General features: G+C 44.2%; 1 protein-coding gene across 2 annotated transcripts in view; it reads right to left on the bottom strand.

Annotated features, from left to right (window-relative positions):
• Positions 1-23431, bottom strand: part of KIAA1549 (KIAA1549 ortholog) — a 153055-nt gene that overhangs the window by 53962 nt on the left and 75662 nt on the right. For both annotated transcript variants that reach the window (XM_035254639.3, XM_035254640.3), the window contains exons 8-10: positions 22728-22876; positions 17066-17243; positions 12331-12515 (exon numbers count right to left, since the gene is read on the bottom strand). In XM_035254639.3, the coding sequence (XP_035110530.3) occupies positions 12331-12515; positions 17066-17243; positions 22728-22876 (512 nt within the window). The remainder of the gene's footprint in view (positions 1-12330; positions 12516-17065; positions 17244-22727; positions 22877-23431) is intronic.

Below are 23431 nucleotides of genomic sequence, written 5' to 3'. Positions count from 1 at the left end.
TGTGATTTCAGAGAAACGGAAGAATCTGGAAAGTTCCATGTAATAGAAGCCAAGGGAACAAAGAATTTCTAGAAAGAAGTGGTCAAGGGAAGTAATGGGGCACGAAACTGAAGGAGAAAGAGCTCTTCAAAAACATCCCCACTCAAACTGCTAGATGCAGGATTCCTCTCCAGGAACACATGGGATCACCCCACATCAAACCCATGACAGACCCCTAAGCCTGCAACTAGGGATGCCAGGCCTTAGCTTCTACAGCTGTGGTAAAATACTATGTCATCAAAAATGCTATTTGTTGGCCAGGCACGGTGCCTCACACCTGTAATCCCAGCAGTTTGGGAGGCCGAGTCAGGTGGATTGCTTGAGGTCAGGAGTTCAAGACCAGCCTGGCCAACATGGTGAAACCTCGACTCTACTAAGAAAAATACAAAAATTAGCCGGACATGGTGGTGCACACCTGTAATCCCAGCTACTCGAGAGGCTGAGGAAAGAGAATCACTTGAACCTGGGAGTCAGAGGTCGCAGAGAGCCGAGATCGCACCACTGTACTCCAGCCTGGGTGAAAGAGTGAGACTCCATCTCAAAAAAAAAAAAAATGCTATTTGTTACTGTCCACATTTCTTTCTTTCTTTTCTTTTTGAAGACAGACTCTGGCTCTATCGCCCAGGTTGGAGTGCAGTGGTAAGATCTTGGCTCACTGCAACCTCTGCCTCCTGGGTTCAAGTGATGCTCCTGCCTCAGCCTCCTGAGTAGCCAGGATTACAGGTGCGCGCCACCACACCCAGGTAATTTTTTGGTGTTTTTAATAGAGCTGGGGTCTCACTATTTGTCCAAGCTGGTCTCCAACTCCTGGTTTCCAGTGATCCACACACCTCAGTCACCCAAAGTGCTGGGATTAAAGGCGTGAGCCACTGTGCCCTTGGAAAGACTCTCCAAGGTACACAGAAATGTAGACAATAACAGTATTTCTGATGACATGGGAAGTGCCAGGGTATTAACAGTTGTCTTAATTGAAGCTTGAAAGCAGAGGAAAATCAACTGCACAGAACAGCCATCCCAAGGGGCCTCCTGCATGGAATGCCAAAAGCAAACCAAAGGCCTCCCCGCTGGCCAGGATATTCCACATCCACACGGTGACACTCTGAAACCCTTATCTGGTCTTCACCCCTGTTTCCTGGGGTATACCTCCTAAAATACACAGAGTCTCCAGAGGATGTCTTTTTGTGGGCTAGTGAGTTGACTGATGGCCAGCAGCCCTAAGGTATCACCAGTTATCACAAAGGATATGTTAACAGAAAAAACACACTCTGTAAAATATCTTTCTTTTTTGAGACGGAGTTTTGCTCTTGTTACCCAGGCTGGAGTGCAATGGCGCGATCTCAGCTCACCGCAACCTCTGCCTCCTGGGTTCAGGCAATTCTCCTGCCTCATTCTCCTGGGTAGCTGGGACTACAGGCACGTGCCACCATGCCCAGCTAATTTTTTGTATTTTTAGTAGAGACGGGTTTCACCATGTTGACCAGGATGGTCTCGATCTCTTGACCTCATGATCCACCCACCTTGGCCTCCCAAAGTGCTGGGATTACAGGCTTGAGCCACCGCGCCCAGCCTTTAAGAGGTTTATTCTGAGCCAGCATGAGTAACGTTGGCTCTGAGAAAGCACAAACCCAAAAAGCTGTGAGTCAGTGGCCCCGAGGGGGTCAGATTATGGTTTGGTTTGATGCTGTTGCCATCGAGTCTGGCTGGGGATGGCACGATGGGGGCTGGTCACAACAGAGCCTGAGGCAGGATGCAAGGCTCAGGGCTTTCAGCCCCAACCCCCAACCTTCAGGGAGGGGAGTTGGGCTGAAGGTTAAGTTGATCACCAATGACCAATGGTTTAACTAAACAGGCCTATGTACAGCAGCCTCCAGAAAAACCCACAAGGGCAGGGTCCAGGAGCTTTTGGAAGGTTGAACACTGTGGAGGTTGCTGGAGGGTGGCACCCCTACCTCGCCCTATGCATCTCATCTGTGCCCTTCGTAATATCTGTAAACTAACTAAGAATAAAACCCTAAGCTCCCAGCCTACTGAACACGCCCCCTCTTGGCCAAAGGGACTTCAGAGAAACCTGAAGGACTGAGTATTTGGCGGTAGCAGGAAGGGAGGTGGGACAGGCGTCATCACAGCCCCTCTCTTTTAGAGTTTAGGCAAAACTGACCAGCATTATTATTAAAACAAGATTATAAGACTGACAGAACAGACTCTTTGTGGTACTAAGATACCAAATTATAAACAAGACCTAAAGCTATGCACAGCAAGGGTTAAGTTACATCCAACAAACCATAAAATCTGGTTAAACTGTTTTATTTCTAGTTAGCTCAGTATACCGCGGCTTACTTTTTAACCTGATGCTGGTATAGCATCACACGGCAGACAGCACATCCCTTATCATAAGCATTCCTTTGAACTGACTTTCAGTCTTTAGACAAAGCTAATTCTCCCAACCAATTACCAACTAAAGAATCCCTAAGACATACCTATGTCTGGTAAGCCCCTCAGTTCAAGATATCCCACCTTTTTAGGCCGAGCTTCTATGTATTGGGTTATTTCTTTTCCTGTAACTCCTGTCTCCTTAAAATGTATACGTGGAATCCTGATAAGTAACAACGCAGAGTGGGTCCCAGAGAGGGGAGAATAATTGTTCTGAGAAATGGCTCATCACAGACAACCTGCTGGCATGATATCCTGCTCCCAAACACCTTGTTCTGTACATAGCCCCAGCAGCAAGACCAAATAAAGCTTCCCTCCTGCCCCCATCTCTTGGCCGACAGCCCCTTCTCTGCTGTGCTGGCCACTGCACCCTTGCAAAATTACCTTCACACTTTCGCTAATAAAATTGCCCTCCCCAACGCCTTTTTTTTTGGAGACGGAGTCTCACTCTGTCACCCAGGCTGGACTGCAGTGGCATGATCTTGGCTCACTACAACCTCTGCCTCCCAGGTTCAAGTGATTCTGCTGCCTCAGCCTCAAGAGTAACTGGGACTATAGGCACGTGCTACCACACCCAGTTATTTTTTTATTTTTAGTAGAGACGGAGTTTCATCATGTTGACCAGGCTGGTCTCAAACTTCCGACCTCAGGTGATCCGCGCACCTCAGCCTCCCAAAGTGCTGGGATTATAGGCGCAAGCCACCGTGCCCAGCCAAATCTGCCTTTCTTTACCTACAACTGTCTTGGTAAATTCCTATACTGCCCACAATGACAGGCCCAGCCAGACACAATGGCAACAGCATCAACCCAAACTGTAATCTGACCCCTCGGGAACATTTACTCAGCTTCTTGGGTTTGTGCTTTCTCAGGCCATGGTCACTCATACTGGCTCAGAATAAACCTCTTTAAGATATTTTACAGAGTGTGGCTTTTCTGTTAACATATCCTTTATGATCAAATGGTAAACATAAGTGTTTCCTTAAGTCCTATGAGCTGCCCTAGCAAATTAATCAACCCCCAAAAGGGATGGTGGGAACCCCAACTTGAAGCCAGTTGGTCAGAAGTTCCAGAGACCTATGCTTGTGACCAGTGTGGATGGAGGAGGACAGGCTTGGGGACTGAGCCCTCCACCTGTCAGATCTGAGGTTACCTCCCAGTGGACAGCGTCAGAACTGAATTCAAGGACACCCAGCTGTTCGCTGGGGCTTGGTGTGTGAGGAAAGCCCCCCACAAATTTGGCCACAGAAGTCTTCTGTGATGACTGTTGTGTGGTGTGAGAGCAGAGGAGAAACAGGGTTTGAGTGTTTCCATGCACATATACACCCCTTCAGAGTCCTGTGGGTCAAAACGCAAGGCCCAACAGACGTACAGAATGATTTTAGACAATGGATTACACAAAGGTTTTGCCGTATTTGTGCTAACTTTATGCACAAATGAGTGACATCAGTGGCTTAGGTTTGTGACCTAAGGTCTTTTTTTTTAAATTTGATGCGACCTCGCTCTGTCACCCAGGCTGGAGTGCAGTAGCACAGTCTCAGCTCACTGCAGCCTCAATCTCCCAGGCCCAAGCAATCCTCCCACCTGAGCCTCCCAAGTAGCTGGGATCACAGATGTGTGCCATCACATCTGGTGAATTTTTAAAAAAATTTTGTAGACACAGGGTCTTGCTACATTGCCCAGCTGGTCTTAGACTCCAGGGATCAAGTGATCCTCCTGCCTCAGCCTCCCAAAGCACTGGGATTGCAGACGTGATTTTTCACACTAAAATTCTCAGATCAATGGAAGGAATGTCATCTGCAATAATGATTTCTGCCAGCAGAGGGGGACAAAACTTACAGTAAATTCAGTCCACAAAAATGAAACGAAAAGTGAATGCTGACTTCCTCTGTTTTCCAATTAATGAGCTCCTGTTACAGGAGTCCACTCCACCACTTTAGCAGTACACGAGCATACAGCCCCTTAGCTCAAGAACACTATTTTGCGAATGACAAACCCAAAACTGCTGCCCCAATGCATGCCCCATTTATATAGTATTTAAATAAATTTATTTATTTATTTTTCTTGAGATGGAGTCTCAGTGTGTTGCCCAGGCTGAAATGCAATAGTATGACGTCAGCTCACTGCAACCTCCACCTCCTGGGTTCAAGCGATTCTCCTGCCTCAGTCTCCCGGGTAGCTGGGACCACAGGAGTATACCACCATGTCCAGCTAACTTTCATATATATATTTTTATTATACACAGGGTTTCACCATGTTGGCCAGGCTGGTCTCAAACTCCTGACCTCAGGTGATCTGACTGCTTCAACTTCCCAAAGTGCTGGGATTACAGGTGTGAGCCACTGCACTCAGCCTATTTATTATTAAATTTTTATATAAATTAAATTTATTAAGCATTTGTATAAATTATTAAATATTTAAATTAAATAATTTATTATTTACATAAAATACATCATTAGATATTTATTTAAATACATGTATTAAACATTCTGTACATGTACCCCAGAACTTAAAGTATAATTTTTAAAAATTAAAAATAAATAATTTTTTAAAGTATTTAAATAAAATATGTTTATTTACTCATCTGTGATCCATGGACTAGCATCCTGAGTCCCAGGGCGCAGGCTCACACTTTTCTAGAAGTAGGCGGCCCTTTTACAGGGATGATTCCAGACGCACACCTCTGTACAAGCTCCCACCTACCAGTGATTTTCCTGAGAGCTGTCAAGGAAGAGCCTGTGGTCTGGGCGGCATGCTGGCTCCCCTCCCCCATCCCCTCCCGAAGTCCTCCCACTTTACAGAAGAGAGGCCCGCCTGTCATCCGTGCAGCAGATTCCTGCAGTGCTCTGCCCAGAGATGCAGAAACCTCGGGAACATCAAATAAATCACAATTCAAAACGCAGGTCTCGGTAGATCAAGAGACAATCAACTTGTGGTATGGCTTGCTTTCTCTCTTAAAGAAATGAGAGAGAAATATAGCCAAGAAATAGGACAATTCGTTCCACATTGGGAAGATGTGTACTTAGATATTCTGTAAAGGAGGCAGCGGCGAAAGCAGCAGCAGTGAGGGTTTTATTTCACAGCTTCCCCTCTGCCATCTCCAGCCATCAAAGAACACTTCACTCCCGCAGAAGAATCCAGTGAGAACAGAGAAGAGGATGGCAGTGAGAAATCCCAGAGGCAGTGAGAAATCCCAGGGGCACTGTCTCATCTCATCCGGGGGATAAACTCACGACAGGGCTCTGTGCTTTATCTCTCTATATGACAACTGTAACGTTCAAGATCTGTGCAGCAGTGTGTGGGAAACCCGAGGGGCCACGAAGCACGTGCTTTCTGCGAGCTCGCCATCCTCAGGAACGAAAGCCTGGCAAGCACCCTTGTTCACGGGGACTCAGGTGGGGTCTTAACAACATGTTTTGTATCAAAAGGAAGGAGGAGTGAAAAGGAGGAGTGTTTACTTCTGAAAGATCAAAACTGTAACGTCAAAAGAAAAAACAGGAGAGCGCTGAGTTAGTACTGTATACTTTCCTGCACATTTCCTCACACTTGCAGGTTATTTCCATTAACTTCTTTCAAATGATTACTGGATACTACACGTCTGTGTCCAGGTCGCTTGAATACCAGTCTCTTGTTCACTGGTCCATGACCCCTCTTTCTGCTGGTTTATTTGTTGTCCCTGTGTACTTATTAGGTTTGAATCGACTACACAGCAACATGTTTGGATTCAACCATAATGTACTTAACAGCAATCACCTATGTGTCTTTTCTAAACCCCACACTTACTAGTCAAATACTTTTTCCTTTTATTGTAAATTTCCACAAAGAGTCAACTGCTCTCTTAAAAGCAAATCATTGATGAATGTATGGGTGGATGAAAAATTAGGCAGGCTAGGAGGTAACACTCCTACACATGAAAAAACCCGTTCTGTGTGATTAAGACGATTCCTTGCTCAGACTTTGACATGCGGTCCTAATTTATGAAATATATAATTATAAATATTATTTTCATCTTGAAAGGAAATACTAATCCATCCATATAATCTCAAATGTCCATCTGTCAAGGCTGCTTCAGATGGCTGAGAAAATTGAAATTTGATGCCACTTATTCACAGCTGATGATAAAATCCTAGCAGGAGCAATTTCCAATTTTATGGGGTTTTTACCCCAGCAGCACCTCATTTAACTACATACACGGTGCCTCTAAGCGAAAGAAAACAGATATAATACGCAGTCATTTGATGGTCACCTCCATCATTTAGTAAATCTTGCTGAAATCCTTTTTTGGTGTACTTCCCAGTAAGAAAGTGAAGGCCTCTAATGACCGGGCAACAGTTCTGTTTTGTTTTTAACAAGTTAGGAGGTTTGCTTTCCCAAAACCGGAGGAGGAGCTACAGATGGCCTCCCCGAGGCATAGGTCTCTGAAGTGAGTAACACAAAAATTCAAACAGTATCGCCTCTACAGGGCGGTCTTCGCAGCCCAAGCCTAGGCATCTAAATGTCTTTCCTCACAGACTCTCAGGGCCTCTGTAGTAAAAAACATGCTAGTATCCACAAAAATGCTTCATAAATGCCAACGTACCGTATAAATGATGCTGACAGCATTATCATTACTGTTGACTGATGAAACATCAAGCAGTTAATATACAACTAAGAATTCTAAGGCATCAGATCTAGTTGTAAATAAGAATTTGGATACAATATTTCGTTAAGTCAGCAACATGATGTGACTCAGGGTCCCTCAAGAAATATCTGATGGGCCAATGAATTTCAAAACGGTCAACCGAACTACCAAACTTACTGGTTTTTATGGGTAACCAAGAAAAGGGCAAGTGTCAAAAATGAAATATACAAGCCCTGTTGGCTTATGGTTGATTCTGACCAACATCTTTAAATATATCCATTAGATCCTTGCACTTCTCACAAGCGGAGTGAGCCATCACCTTCTATACCACTAGAAATGTGGCGACCAATCTGTGCTTATGATGCACAGAACAAAAGCATCTACACACAAAAGGGAAAACCTAGAGTAACACTGCCCCTCCTCCCTTCTTTTGTCTCACTCCTATTTGCCAGATCACTTTTACTGGATTTTCTACTTTTAAAATAGAATCTAGAGTTCGGTCTGGCTGGTGTATGATGTGTCCAGCTCCCTCCCTCACTCAGCATAAGGTTAAATCAGTATTTTCTAAAAGAAGAGTCAAGATTAATTAGAGTATTCAATATTCATATTAGGACCAAGTTATTTCTGAAGAAGGATGGCTCTTTTGTTCTTTCTTTCTTTCATATATCACAGAGGGAAGAGGCCACAGAATCTGTGCCCCTCTGGAATATGTCGCCAACAAGCCAAGGAGACTGGCTGGTGGGCAGGTCAGCCAAGGAAGAAGAGAGAGATGCCCAGTGACTGTAAATATGTCGACCATGAATGCAATACAGCCCAGGTGGCACCGGATGCAGTGAAGCCCCCAGTATTCTGGTTAGCCTGAGCCCCTGGGAAGGAGCAGTTAAGATGACAATAGAAACAGAGCAAATCCCAAAAGTGTCTGAATAAAAATGTGCCATCATGTAGCCATGGCCATTGTAAGCATGTATTACGTGATTGATGTCATTTGTGAAAAGTCACCACAGCCACCATGCTGTTTCCATTTAGAAGGTGGAGACAAGGCAGAGTTATTGCCATCTGTTTGTCTTCAGGGCAGCCCTCCCCCAGGGACTCCTGTAACCCTGAGGTCCGGAGTTTGGGAGAGCAGTGCTCCCAGATTCTCCCACCCACAGGCGGCACGGTGGGCGGGCTGTGGTTGGCCCAAGACCACTTACACATTAGGTGTGATGGGGACCTTTGCAGAGAATCAAACAGCAACTGCAGGAGTGAGCTGACCTTGGCTGAGATGGAACAAAATGCTCACAGAGCCTCTCTTCAATCCACTGTCCACACTGCCCCCCGAAGGGATTGTTCCAAATGTAAATGTATTCAAGCTGCTCTCCCTGCTGAAAACCTTTCAATGGCTGCCCACTGCCTACAGTGTCATTTGCAATCCCTTCTATGTCCTGAGAACCCCCCAGGGCCTGGCTCTCTGCCACCTGAGTTTTGGCTGTACCCTTTTTTTTATGACCTTTGCTCCAGCTTCCTGAGCTACCCGCTGCTCCCCTGCTGGGCCCACCTTCATCTCTACCATGAAGCTTCAGCCCTGGAGTCACCTCCTCGAAGAGGGTGCAGGTACCCCACAACTGTGAGGGGCCTGTACCCCTCCTCTGTGTTCTCTAGACATCCTTATACTCCTGGATGTCTGCTTCTGGATGGCTTGACCTTCTCCCTTACTAAAGCCCTGGAAGGCAGAGATCGCGTGCTATTTGTGTTGGTAACTGAGCCGGATCCGGCCTGGCTCAGAGCAAATGCTCAATGTTTGGTGAGTCACACCCAGTGTTGGAGGCAGCTCCAGCCGGTTGCTCAAAGTGCTGCTCTTTAGAAGCAACCAAGGGCAGTCAGGAGCTCGGCTCTGACACCAATAACGAGGTGTAGACTATCTCCCATCAGAAGGAACAAGTTTCCATGAGGCCAGTGGCATCCAGCCAATGCCATTCATGATGAAGAAGATCCAAGCTGGAGTTTTTCAGGCAATAGTAACAAATGACAGAGAATACCGATAAAAAAAAGCTACGTGGGTTTTCTTTATTACTGAAAATAAGCAAAGGCCATGCTTCAAAACAAGACAGAATGGCCTCTCCCTCCTATCATATTTCAAAATTAATCTACTCCCAGACAATCTGAAGAGGTTTCTTTCTCATTACAAGGGGAAGGGGGTGTAAGATTTTAGGTCAGCAATTTATTGCTTCCAGATGTTTGCAGCTCTGGGATTTGCTGAAGGATTTCAGAGAGGAGCAGGGAGGCGCATCAGAAGGTGGGGTGAGCAGAATGGAGACAGAGACAACAGCCACATGAGCAGGAGAAAGAGTTCTTTAAGTCACAGGGGAGGGTGGCATCTCTGCAAATTACCCTGAGGACGAGGCTAGAGGCCCTTCACTATGGCCACATGGCCTTAAAAGAAACATATATGAAGTAAAGCCATTTGTTTTAAAACTAAATGGAGAGCATCATTATAAACACATGACAAAATCTATAGGGCAGGTTCCTGTGCCAAGCAAAACAAGCCTGAGCTTCTACAACACTGGCAAGGCGCTGCCCTCTTAACAGTATCAGAAGAGAGTTCATCTTTTGGGGAATCCTCCCTGCAGGGCCTTTTCTGTAAACGCGTTGTCAGAATGTACGTGCAGATCTTTGCTGCCCTGGAAGAAAAAGCAACTCTAAGCGCTGGAAGTTCCATCTGAAACTCTGTTCGTTTGACTCACAGCAATATCTGGGACCTGAAAATGCTTAGGAAGTAAAAGTGAGAGAAGGAGAAAGCTTGGGGAATATTCTGTTTTGAACCCAAGAGACGCTGTCCTCTGATAGTTTCCTGAAGTAACAGATGATAGATGGACTTCCAAGGCAGTGCTGACATTAGAAAATGTGGCCCACAAAAGACCTAAATACATAACCGCCTGTCTATGCGGCTTAACTCTCTGTAACAACACTCTTCACCAGAACAAAAACATTTCCAAGCCTATTGTTGATCTTTTTGAAGATGAAATTCACACTGTGAATCATTTAGTATACCAAGCACCTTTTCTTCCAGGTTTCTCCATGCCATTCACCTGCGTCCCAAGAACAACCAAAAAACCTAGCAGACTACGTAAATAAGGAACGCAAGTAGGTTACAAGCATAATATTAATGTATCAAATGTTTTTAATGTATTTGACAGCCATAAACTTGCAATTTAATCACGATTTTGCATTTTTTGGCTAATTCATACCAAAAAAATATTCTTTTACAAAAGCAAAATAAATTTTAAAGTAATGCATTTTTTGTTTCATTCAACAGGTCTAGGTTTGTAAATACAGAACTTTTCATACCAAGACAACAAAAATAAAGTTTAACAATAAATAAGGCAATATTTTAATCTTTGTTTATTTACTTAATTATTTATTTATTTTTTGAGACGGAGTCTCGTTCTGTCACCCAGGCTGGAGTGCAGTGGCGCGATCTTGGCTCACTGCAACCTCCACCTCCCCGTTTCAAGCAACTCTTCTGCCTCAGCCTCCCAAGTAGCTGGGACTACAGGCACACACCATCACACCTGTGCCTGTAGTCCCAGCTACTTGGGAGGCTGAGGCAGAAGAGTTGCTTGAAAATAAAAATAAAATATTTTTATTTTAAAAATAAAAAAAAAATATTTTTATTTTAAAAATAAAAAAAAAATATTTTTATTTTAAAAATAAAAAATAATAATTTTTGTATTTTTAGTAGACACAGGGTTCCACCATATTGGCCTGGCTGGTATCAACCTCCTGACCTTGTGATCTGCCCACGCTGGCCTCCCAAAGTGCTGGGATTACAGGTGTCAGCCACTGTGCCTGGCCTATTCTTTGTTTTTTGCCTTTTGCTTTTTTATCAAGCTTTGAAAGCGGAATGAGTCCTCCAAATCTGGGAGACCCACAAAGGGTTCATTTAATCCAGTAGATTGTTACTAACAGTGGACTGACTACCACATTCCACTCCCTTGGTAAACAGGCTGACTGATACTTATGCTGTGCTAGTAAGCTCTCCTCTAGGCCTCTAGCATGTTTTTGCTCATACCAGGTGAGCCAGATGTTGACCAAAAATCAATTTCTTTGCTCTGAAACCTGATGTGACCCTCAAATACTATGGAAACTGCTGAAATATATGTGGGAAAAGAAAATTGCTATTTCTATAAAAACTAAGTTGAATGCTTTGGAAAGACATTAGGAAAGACGGGTTACTTAAAAAAATCTGCTGTCAAATTAGATGTAGGTGAATCAACTCAAAAGTCTGCAAAGTTAGGAGACAGGGAGTGGAGGACGGTATTAAAAAAATCTAGAGAACTTTGTATTCAGGTAGTTTTGCTCTTCTCTAAAGAAACCCAAACTGGAACCTGAAAGTGATATATTATGGGTGTTGTTTATTACAAGAAAGACCATACATGATTCCTCCCAGTAAACCGACACTCAAAACAAAGCAAAACAAGACTTGGGAAATGCTGAAGGATTGGCAAATAAATGTCCATTCATATATTTTAAGTTAAAATGTTCAAGGTATGTACTGTTTGGTTTTTAAGGATCAAAGTGGGTAAGTAGGCTTCCAAATATGGTGAACAGAAAATAAAGCAGCTGACCTGTGGAGTGGCATATGAAATAAACAGATCTGAGAAAGTCTCCCTTGGCTCCTGTTCTCCGAAAATATCCAGGGGTAAAATAAATCAGAATTTGTCCTGGCACGGTGGCTCACGCCCATAATCCCAGCACTTTGGGAGGGCAAGAAATCTTGGGGCCAGAAGTTCGAGACCAGCCTGGCCAACATGGCAGAGCCCCATCTCTACTAAAAATACAAAAATTAGCCAAGTGTGGTGGCACACACCTGTACTGGCAGCTATTCGGTGGCTGAGGCAGGAGAATTGCTTGACCCTGGGAGGCAGAGGTTGCAGTGAGCCGAGCTCATGCCATTGCACTCCAGCCTGGGTGACAGAGCCAGACTCTGTCTCAAAAAAAATAAAATGAAATAAAAATCACAGAACCCAGAGTGCATATCATGGATAAGCTTGTACACAGCTTCACGTTCTTAGACTATATTTACTCACCCAGAAGCAAAGTTTCAGGAAGCAGAAACAAGGCGAAGTGATGCCACCATTAAAGCCAGAAGATCTCTATAACAGGCCTTTTCCCCATCTTTCAGTATCAAGAACCTAAACTCATCCTATCCCTGCCCCGCAAAACAGCTTATGGGAACACTGGCGGAAGAGGCTGCCCCTTACCTTCTGACGCTGCTGAATGTTGGCCACGGTGTCAGGCTGAAAGTCCAGCTTGTCTGTGCGGCAGAGTTTCCAGTAGAGGATGACAACAATCACCATCACCACCAGCACCGGGATGACCACGCCAACAATGACCCACAGGTTGTTGCTCTGGGATTCGGGAGACGGCCTCTTCACTCTGTCCACAGCTGTGGGCAAGGAAGAAAGACCTTTCAATAACTCCTTCTTCACTCATTTCCTAGACTGCATGTCTCTTCTATGAGAAACTCAGAAGTCCCTGACATTTCAGCTCCAGATAACTGGTTCCAGGTTTTAATCTCCTGATGACAGGAAATGTGACCAACAGAGAAACACAATATACAAGGTTACAGCTAGAATACATCAGGGATCACAGTGATACATGTGATATATCCAAAGGTACGTTGCTGAATTAACACCACCGCTAGGTTAATTCCTGGTCTCCTGACTTCTAGTTTTTCTACCAGCTCACCCCTAACTTTTCACTGCAGGGCACTTCCATGCCAAAACTGGTTCTGTACAACTCTGTACAAAGGCAGTTCCCTTCAGAAGTGGAGAGAAAAACAGCTATGTCTCCAGAACACAGTCCTGACCACTGCATCAAGTACAGCAGGACTGACACCTCCCAGATCGCATAGAGCACATGCATCTCCACTCGGGGTTTATGGAAGAAAGCCCTGCACCTCCTTCTCCCTCCGCTCACTACAAGTTTCTCGTGTTTACGAAAGTTTATTAAGTGTGCTGGACACAGTTGGAAAGTTGCAACTCAACAATGAACAAGTGAAGTCCCTCAAGGTGCTTACGTCCTAGTGGGGGAAAGGGAAAATGATCAAATAGATGAATCACGAATAATTTCCTTTCGTACTAGCACCATACACAAAGCAAAACAGTGAGGAGATATGACACGGGAACCAGCGTAGCAACTGGTCGTTTCCCCTTCAGCAATGAAAAATGACAGAGATGCTGATGTTCATAGCAGTGTTATTCACGACAGCCTAAAACATGAAAACAACCCAAATATCCATCCATAGATGAATGAATGAACAAAATGTGGTACAGCCATACAACGGAATATCATTCAGCTTTAAAAGGAAATGAAAATCTATACTTTCTGCTACATAGAGGAGCCTTGAAAACATCATGATAATGGAACAAGCCAGTCATGAAAGGACAAACAATGTATGATTCTACCTATATGAGGTAGCTAGAAAAAATTCATAGAAAGCTCTGCTTGGAATGATGGAAAAGTTCTGGAAATGGATAGTGGTGATGGTCACACAGCGTTGTTGTGAATGTACACACTTCAAAGTGCTAAATTGGTACATTTAATGATGTATATTTGACCACAATAAAAAAAGAAGGGGCTGCAGTTCGTGGCTCACACCTGTAATCCCAGCACTTTGGGAGGCTGAGGCAGGTGGATCACGAGGTCAGGAGTTCAAGACCAGCCTGGTCAATATAGTGAAACCCGGTCTCTATTAAAAATACAAAAATTAGCTAGGTGTTGTGGCACGTGCCTGTAATCCTAGCTGCTCAGGAGAGACTGAGGCAGGAGAATCACTTGAACCCGGGAGGCAGAGGTTGTAGTGAGCTGAGATCATGCCACTACACTCCATCCTGGGTGACAGAGTGAGACTCCGTATTAAAAAAAAAGAAGGAAGATGATTCTTATGTCTTCTGAAATGAGTTAATAAGCTTCAATGTGTTAATTTGGAAACTAAATCCTAGTAAGTGTCCCATAGGCACTGCTCTCATTGCCCCACCTGTCTCTCTTCCTAAACCTTTGAAACATAACTCTTTATCGAAATGGCATTATTTAAGGTACCAGTTGTCAACTTTACAGGAAGCAAATCTTACTCATTTTGGATTCGCCACTCCCTACCCTGCTGCCACCCCCACCCCACCCTGCCTCCACTCCTCCTCTTCCATGGCCTAGGATAGTAGTACTTCAACTCCTCAGCCACCCCAATGTCCTTCACTAGCTCTTTGTTTTGCACAGGGTGCCTTATTGCTCATTTAAAATGCTTCTGGTTGTATAAATGGATCCTCCATGGTGTGCTACACTTGTGCGCTCATTCATACAGACTTGTATAAATGGACCCTCCGTGGTGTGCTACACTTGTGCGCTCATTCATCCAGTCTTGTCGTATAAATGGATCCTCCATGGTGTGCTACACTTGTGCGCTCATTCATACAGACTTGTCTTATAAATTCGTCCTCCGTGGTGTGCTACACTTGTGCGCTCAATCATCCAGTCTGGTCGTATAAATGGGTCCTCCGTGATGTGCTACACTTGTGCGCTCATTCATCCAGTCTTGCCGCCAAGTCTTGTCTCTTCAAAAACATCTTAGTTGTCACGGGCAGGGACTATGTCTTATGATGTAATAACAAAAAAGGTTCTTGGTGCTGGTTCAACTTTGGGTTTAGACACCTAAGGGAGTAACAAGGGAGGGTGCGGGCATTCTAAATCAAACGCATCAGGAAAAAAAGCACAAATTAGAGCAGAGGCTGCATGGGATGTGGTAAAAAGCGACAAAGTGTGAAAACCTTGTATTTTTTCACCTGGGCTGAATATAGTTTATATATGCAGCTCATTTTGCATAAAAGCAACTGTCAATACAGAAGTAGGGATAGAATCAAACTGAGAAGCTGAGACAACCAGATACTCTTCTTAGTTCTTCTGGGAGGGTGGCTGTTTGCTTTTTCTTTTTGAGATAGGGTCTCCGTCTGTCACCAAGCCTAGAGTGTGGTGGTATAATCAAGCTCACTTGCAGCCTTGACCTCCTGGGATCAGGTGATCCTCCTGCCTCAGCCTCCCAAGCAGCTGGGACCACAGGCATGCCCCACCATGCCCAGCTTGTGTATTATTATTATTTGTAGATATGGGGTCTTGCTATGTTTCCTAGGCTGGTCTTGAACTCCTGGGCTCAAGTGATCCTCCTGCCTCTGTCTCCCAAAGTACTGAGATTTCAGGTGTGAGGCATCTTTTTATTCTAACCTAGGAAAACCCTGATGAGACAGAATTTGATCAAACCGGGCCCTAACACCAGGGTCATGGGGCTGCCTTTGGACTTTCCCTGTTGTTGGCTGAAGTTTCCTTCAATTGCCAACCCTGAGATCCCATGGTCTTTACCCATGTGGTTTTCAGTACAAAACTGAGAAAAAGAGGTGTAAGATCAGATCTGAAAGGTGCCCATATCCTACTGCAATGAACTATTTAATGTCAAGTACTTGGCTGGAATAGGACACATCTACAATCAGGAATAGGACACATCTACAATCAGGAATAGCATATATGAAGAAATGTAGGAAGTGCTTTTGTTATTTTTTCCTCACTGCTTTGGAGAAGAACACATCCATATGTGATCATATCCCAAATACACAAACACAAACGCCAGTGATTATTTGCTTATACTCTCCTATCATCTTCCATAAAACAGAAAAATTATGCCCATCAGCTCTCATCTTGGTTGGGCTCCAGGGACAAGTACAAATTTCACAAAAACCTTCCACTACCAAGGATAATTTTAAAGTGGTCTTTTTTTTAAAAAAAAAAAAAAAACTGCCTTTATCTCCTACATGTTCTCTATAGACAGTTTTTCTGTATTCTTTGATGCTGGATTCCCTCTAAATGTTTACTTCTCCTTTTATTGCTGGGAGCGAGTTGCACCAAGCTCTTACCAAGACTGCTTGCAGAATCATAAAGGAAAACCACTGACATTGAAAGAGGAGTCTGGGCCAGGCACGGTGGCTCATGCCTATAATCCCAACAGCTTGGGAGGTCAAGGTGGGAGGATCGCTTGAGCCCAGGGGTTCAAAACCAGCCTGGGCAACATGGCAAGACCCTGTCTCTACATATGATAAGAAAAAAATAGCCAGGTGTGGTGATGGTGACTGTGGTCCTAGCTACTCAGGAGGCTGAGGCAGGAGGATTACCTGAGCTGAGGTGGTTGAGGCTGCAGTGAGCCATGATTGTACCACTGCACTACAGCCTGGGTGACAGAGCAAGACCTTTTCTCAAAAAAAAAAAAACAGGGATCTGATTCATGCCCTAAAGGCATACTTAGAAAAATACACCATTCCATGTGCCTCCTTTTCCTTCACTTTTAAATATTCAAAATCTGTGTGGTGGAAAGTACTGAGAGCAGCCAGGGCCAGGCGGGCAGGAGTGAAATCTTCCAACAATAATAAAGAAACATCAGAACACCTCTGTCTACACTGCAGAGTGGGGTGAGGATAGGTGGGAGAGAAACAGGATTGAAGAGGGGAAGGATCAAGGACTTCTTTGTGTTAAAAGACCCTGAAGGAAGCCAGTAAATCCAGGGTGTACCTCTCCGCTTCCTGCATGACTCACTGTCCCTGCCAATGTTCAAAATATGACACAGAAGATTCTGGAATAAATACAGAGCAAACACATTACTTTGCCTAAGACAAAATTTATAATAATAAAAAAAGAAGTAGTAGAAGAATGAAGGACAGATATTAAAGCTGATGTAAGGTAGTATAAATCACTGTAACACCCCACACGTAAAGCGCTAGGTAGAAAAAACAGCAGTGTAGGCTAAACCTACAACTGAAATCCAAATAAAGAAGGTCTTGGTGAATGAATTTTAACAACTGGCACTTCACCATCAGGGTTTACACACATCAGAATGATTCACATTTAGAGCTCACTGTCAGGACGAGCCTGGCTTTGGAGCCCAGCACCTCAGGCACTTACGCTGGGCAATGGCGCCTTGAATTCGGTAACCCAAGATAATGGCTGCTCTCTGGAGGTCCATCTTGTTAATCAGGTCCGAAGACCTGACTGCACTGAGTCTTTCTCCATCTTGATCCTCCACAAAGTAGATGAGCTGTACAGGATTGTCATCTCCCTCCAGCCTCGACACATTTACCACCTGAAAGATAACAGAAACCATTCACATTGCAGGAGCTTGTGCTTCTAAATGTCCTCTCTCACGTCACTGAATCCTGACTGTGTCACTCAGGATTTATTCCAATTCTCATAATAAGCTCTGGAAGGCATCCGGGGGACCAGAATCACCACAGTGCTCTCTGTTGATGGGAAGAGGGACAGTGGAGAGTTCCTGTGTGGAGTAGCAGGTTGCTTGATCTCACTCTACGTCTTCTCTGGGGTAAAGGAGCAGGAAGGATGCACAGAACCAGGCTGGTGAGTCCAGGTGGTCTAGAATTGTCCCCACAATCTCTGACGTGCTGATCACATCATAAGAGAGCACCATCCTCCCAACATTAACCATGGGATTAGGTACTTCCCTCATTCTCTGAGACTATTAATGGTTCTGCCCAATCCTTTTTTTTTTTTTTTTTTTTAACAGGAGGAAGGAGGGTTTATTCAGCCGGGAGCAAGGTGGCATAGTTGCCTAACCACCAAGCTCCCCTAACAAAGGAAGGTTCCGTCTTTCTTGAGTCTATTGATATTTGCTCCTCATTCTTCTAGGGTAGGGCTTCTCAACCTCAGCTCTACTGACAATCCCTTGATGTGGGGAGCACTGTAGATGATTAGTGGCATCCGTGCCCTCAACCCACCAATGCCCCCACCCCACACCACCCAAGGTACAACCCAAACATCTCCAGACACTGCCAGTTGCACCCTGGAGAACAAAATCACCCCCACCACTACTGGTCTACGGACAATGAACCTCATAAATTCATAATCTTGTGGGTCAAATAATACTTTGATTCATCCCAAAACGTCTCTCTCTCTGGTGTTAAAAGGCAGTCTTTTTATCCCCTTATTTCAAAATCTAGCACACTTGACCTATAACACCTTTTCATTTCACTCTATTTCTCTTAATAATATGCAACAATTTTATTGCCCCTTGAGACTCTAGGAAAACTCCCGACTTCTATCCTAAGAAAAGGATAAGCGATGGCTCCAAGCTCCTTATTTTACACATGCCATTTAAATCTTTGGTCTCTACATTTGCCATTGGCAAAACACAGCTGCTGCTTCTCTGTCCACAAGTGTGCATGTGTGATGTCACCCTGTGCTCTGGAAAGAGCTGTTGGACTCCTCCTTCACCATGGGAAACTTCTGGCAGATGAGCAGTTTCCTGATTTCACTGTGAACTCCTTCTTCCAGATCATGTCTAAAGATCCTTAACAGTACATATCCAAACTCTCTTCCCTCAACAACCTCTTCTTTATGCTTCATCCTGAGAAGGGCAGGGCTCATTGTCCTGCCCTCTGGCTGCTGTTTCAAAGCCAGTCAGGAGACTGGCTACTCCCTCCCTGACAATGGCATTGTGGTGATTAACTTTTCTTTTTTTTATTTTTATTTATTTATTTTAAGAGACAGGGTCTCGCTATGTTGCCCAGGCTGGAGTGCAGTGGCTATTCACAGGCACGATCCCACTACTGACCAGCACGGGAGTTTTGACCTGCTCCATTTCCAACCTGGGCTGGTTCACTCCTCCTTAGGCAACCTGGTAGTCCCCGGCTCCCAGGAGGTCACCATATTGATGCCAAACTTCGTGTGGAAACCTGACTGGCATAGCACTACAGCCTAGAACTCCTGGGCTCAAGCGATCCTCCCACCTCAGCCTCTGGAGTAGCTGGGACTACAAGCAGGAGCCACCACGCCCAGCGTGATTAACTTTTTATTAGCTTTTAGAATGAAATGCTATCAAAGGGCTACTGAAAAGGAAGTAGATTACATCCACCTGTCTCTCTACCCATATACCTACTTATTGCATTTTACAAGTTCTAGGCAGGCACAGTGGCTCACGCCTGTAATCCTAGCACTTTGGGAAGCCAACATGGGCAGGTTGCATGAAGTCAGGAGTTCAAGACCAGCCTGACTAACGTGGTGAAACCCTAACTCTACTAAAAATGCAAAAAATTAGCTGGGCATTCTGGTGCGTGCCTGTCATCCCAGCTACTCTGGAGGCTGAGGCAGGAGAATTGCTTGAACCCAGGAGATGGAGGTGAGATCACACCACTGTACTCCAGCTTGGATGGCAGAGCAAGACTGTCGCAAAAAAAAAAAAAAGTTCTAATAAATTTTAAATGTATGGTTTCTTCTTGTAGAAATCACAAACCCAGTGATACCCACCTTGATGAAAGATTCTACAAGTTTGTCTACTGCTACAGTTTGGATGTTTGACCCCCTCTAACTCTCCATGTTGAAATGTGATCCCCGGTGTTGGTGGAGGGGCCTAATGGGAGGTACCTGAGTCAGGGAGGCAGGTCCCTCATGAATGGCTTGGTGCTGACCTCGAGGTATTGAGTTCTTTCTCTGCTAGTTCCTGAGAGAGCTGGTGTTGGAAACAGCCTGGCACCTCCCTCCCCTCTCTCTCTTGCTTTCTCTCTTGCCATGTGATTTCTACACTGGCTTCCCTTTGCCTTCCAGCAAGAGGGGAAGCAGCCCAAGGCCCTCACTATGTTGCTGGCACCATGCTTTTTTATAGCCTGAAGAACCGTGAGCCAAATAAACCCTTTTCTTTACAGACTCAGCCTCAGGTATTCCTTTACGACAACATCCATGGACTAAGACATCCAGGCAGAAAGTGAGCCAGGAGAATCGAATGGTAGCATTCTCTCTAGCCCTATCAGATTCCTATCTGGAACCCTCATAACCACAGTATTACGGAGTCATCATCACTTTGGCTACCATTTTCTGTTTCATTTTTATATTTGTCTTCTGAGCAAAATCACATCACTCTAGAAATTATAGAGCCAATTGGAGAAATGTTGAAAAACACATGCAAAAAAAGATAGAAAGAATAAAAATGAAAATCACCTAAAATTCAACCAGCCAAAGAAAACCATTGTAAACACTTTAGCATTTTCTTTCTGTACTTTTTTCTCCATGAATTCTATATTAATATCTGGATTACACGGCATACTTTTGTAACCTCTCTTCACTTGAGCTTTGTTGTTGTTTTTCATTTGTTTGTTTTTTGAGACAGAATCCCACTCTGTCCCCGAGGCTGGAGTGCACTGGTGCGCTCTTAGCTCAGTGGAACCTCCGCCTCCTGGGTTCAAGTGATTCTCATGCCCCAGCCTCCTGAGTAGCTGGAATTACAGGCACAGACCACCATGCCTGGATCATTTTTATATATTTAGTAGAGATCAGGTTTCACCTTGTTGGCCAGGCTTGTCTCAAATTCCTGGCCTCAAGTGATCCACCCACCTCGGCCTCCCAAAGTGCTGGGATTACAGGAGTGAGCCACTGCACCCGGCCTACTTGAACATTTTTCTTTATCACTCACTAATTTTTTCTAAATGGCTGCATAAAATTCCAACACAGAAAGATTTACTATAATTTTATTTACCCATTCCCCAGTTGCTGGATATCTAGATTGTTTCAACATTTTCACTTTTACGAATTAAGTTTTGATGGACAGGGGAGGGCCAGTGGGAGGGGGAGGTGGGGAGGGATAGCCTGGGGAGAAATGCCAAATGTGGGTGAAGGGGAGAAGAAAAGCAAAGCACACTGCCATGTGTGTACCTACGCAACTGTCTTGCATGCTCTGCTCATGTACCCCAAAACCTAAAATCCAATAAAAATTTTTTTAAAAAATAAAAAAAAAAGAATTAAAAAAAAAAAGTTTTGATGGACAGCCATGTACTGCTGTACACAAATACTTGTCTACATCTTCTTGTTTCATCACTCTAAGTGGGAAGAGAATCAGAGCACAGCTTATAAGCAATCTCCCAGATGGCACATTTGCCTGGATAGCTTGGTTAACTTTCCCAAACCTGCATGCCTACTTAGGGAGCTGTATGTCAAATTTAGCACTGTATTATATCCTTTTATGGTATCCTATAACAGTTTTCTGTGTATAAGTGAACTCACACCTAGGCCTTACGCTCTATGAAGCCAGGAATTGCTGAATGAGGCAAAGCTTTTATAATTCAAATTTGTATTCTTTTTTAATACTTATTTAATAATTACTCCCATTTGTGATTAGTTTTTCAATTTCTCTGTAACTTACTGCATCTGGCAAAGTAACTATTTTAGAAACCTAAGAACTACATTTCTGGGAGGGGGGCAAAGAAACTATTTAGAAACCTAAGAACTGTATTTCTGGGAGGGGGTAATGATGAGAGGACACACTTGGTAAAAGGACTAGAGGACAATGATGCAGTCTGAGGCAACACGTCCACACCCCCAACCTGCCACCCACAGCCAATGTCATTTGCATCTTTATCTCTAATGCCTCTAACCCACCCACCTCCCACCCTGCCTGCCAGCCCACACCCCCTGCTTCAGAATTCTACCCAGGTTTCCTGTTTCTGAAATGCCATAGCTCTAAATATCCCATTTTCGTAGCTCAACAAATCAGCAATTGGTAAAGAAAAAAATCCACATAATTCATATGGAGATGGAAATTAATGACAGCCCCAGCCTCCAATTTCCTGTGAGTATGAGCATTTCTAAATGGGTCACGTTTCAAACAAATCTGTCTTTTGTACCTGTCTGCCAGTTTACCAACTAAAGAAGATTTAGGGTAATATGATACAACCAGGTGTCTCTGGTGGTGGGCACCTGTAGTCCCATCTACTCAGGAGGCTGAGGCAGAAGAATTGCTTCAACCCAGGAGGTGGAGGTTGTAGTGAGCTGAGGCTGTGCCACGGCACTCTAGGCTGAGCGACAGAGTGAGACTCTGTCTCAAGAAAAAAGAGAGAAAGAAAGCAAGCTCAAGTGAAAAGAGGCTACAAAAAGATGTATGTAGTATCATCCAAATGTTAATACAGAATTCACGAGGAAAAAATAAGGGAAGGAAATATGCTAAAATGTTTACAGTGATTTTCTTTGGTTGATTGAATTTTAGGTGATTTTTGTTTTATTCTTTACACATCTTTTACACGTCTTTCTCAAAATTTCTCTAATTGGCTATGTAATTTCTAAAGAGATGTGATTTCGCTCAGAAAATAAATTGAAAATCTTAACCAAAGTGATGACTCCATAATACCATGGAAACAGAGAAAATGAAGTGCTCAAGCAGAGGGTGGCATATTTCCCGCTATCTGATCTACGGTCTCTTCCAGTTGAATATATCACTACAGTGCTGTCAATAATGCGGACCATTCTATCAAACAGGCTACACTTTTGTTAATTAAAAACTACTACTGGATAAACGAGGTCCTATGATAGTATGGTCCCAGTCGGACAATCCTGCTCTGCTCCCCAGGGTCCATTGTTATCCTGCTACTTGGTAAATATTTGTCTAGATGCTAGCTGAACTGAAATGCTGCCAGATTCACCTGCTGCCCAATATAGAAATCAGTCAAAATCAGAATTTTCTCATGGCACTTCTTAGTGGCATAAAAATACAGGGTTTCCAATGGTGTGTGCACTCACACAAGCTCTCCCTCTCCTTCTCTCCTTCCCCTCGTCCTTTGACGTGGAGTACCTGCACCACACTGTTCCCTGCAGCTACAGTGGCCCTTCTCCACATCCGGCGTCTGGTGGAAACCTCGCTGAGCAGCTGGGCCAGCTTGCGTTCCATCTCTGCTTGAAACACTTCATTCTGGAGCTGCTTCTCCACGACACCCAAGAGAACTACATTTAAAAGAAAACACATGCGGCACCGAAAACAAGTCAGCAGTAAAAAAACAGGGTGTGTGCGTGTGCGTGTGCGTGTGTTTGAAATTAACGCAAGATTGCCACAAAATGCCAATGCCTAGACAGGAGACATTAAAAGGAGACACAGTGATCAGGAATGGGGAGAGTCCAGGAAATGCAGCCCATACAACTTATCTAAAGCTCCAAGCTCTCAGTGTTACCCAGACTGGCAGCCAGAAGTCCCAGGAACTCAGCAATGCAGGAGCTCTGGCGCGAAGGATGCCTACACAAGATCAAACATTTCGTCTGCACTTATCTCCACACTTCTGGAATTGGTGTGAGTTCATTACCTTGCCCTGAGACTTGGACTCACAAACTAACTTGAAAAAAGGAAGCCTGCCCATCTTTAGTTATCTACTTCAGACAAGATTATCTCGACAGATAATCGCTTGCCAGCATGGTCTGGGAGGAATGAACATGTGTTTTTCAACTAGAACTGGTTTAAGTTCTTTGAGATACAACCATGAGCAAGTTATTTAATTACTATGGAAA

The sequence above is a fragment of the Callithrix jacchus genome, chromosome 11 (assembly GCF_049354715.1).
Source record: "Callithrix jacchus isolate 240 chromosome 11, calJac240_pri, whole genome shotgun sequence".
Classification (NCBI taxonomy): Eukaryota; Metazoa; Chordata; class Mammalia; order Primates; family Cebidae; genus Callithrix; species Callithrix jacchus.
This window is presented reverse-complemented; position numbering and strand designations above follow the sequence as displayed.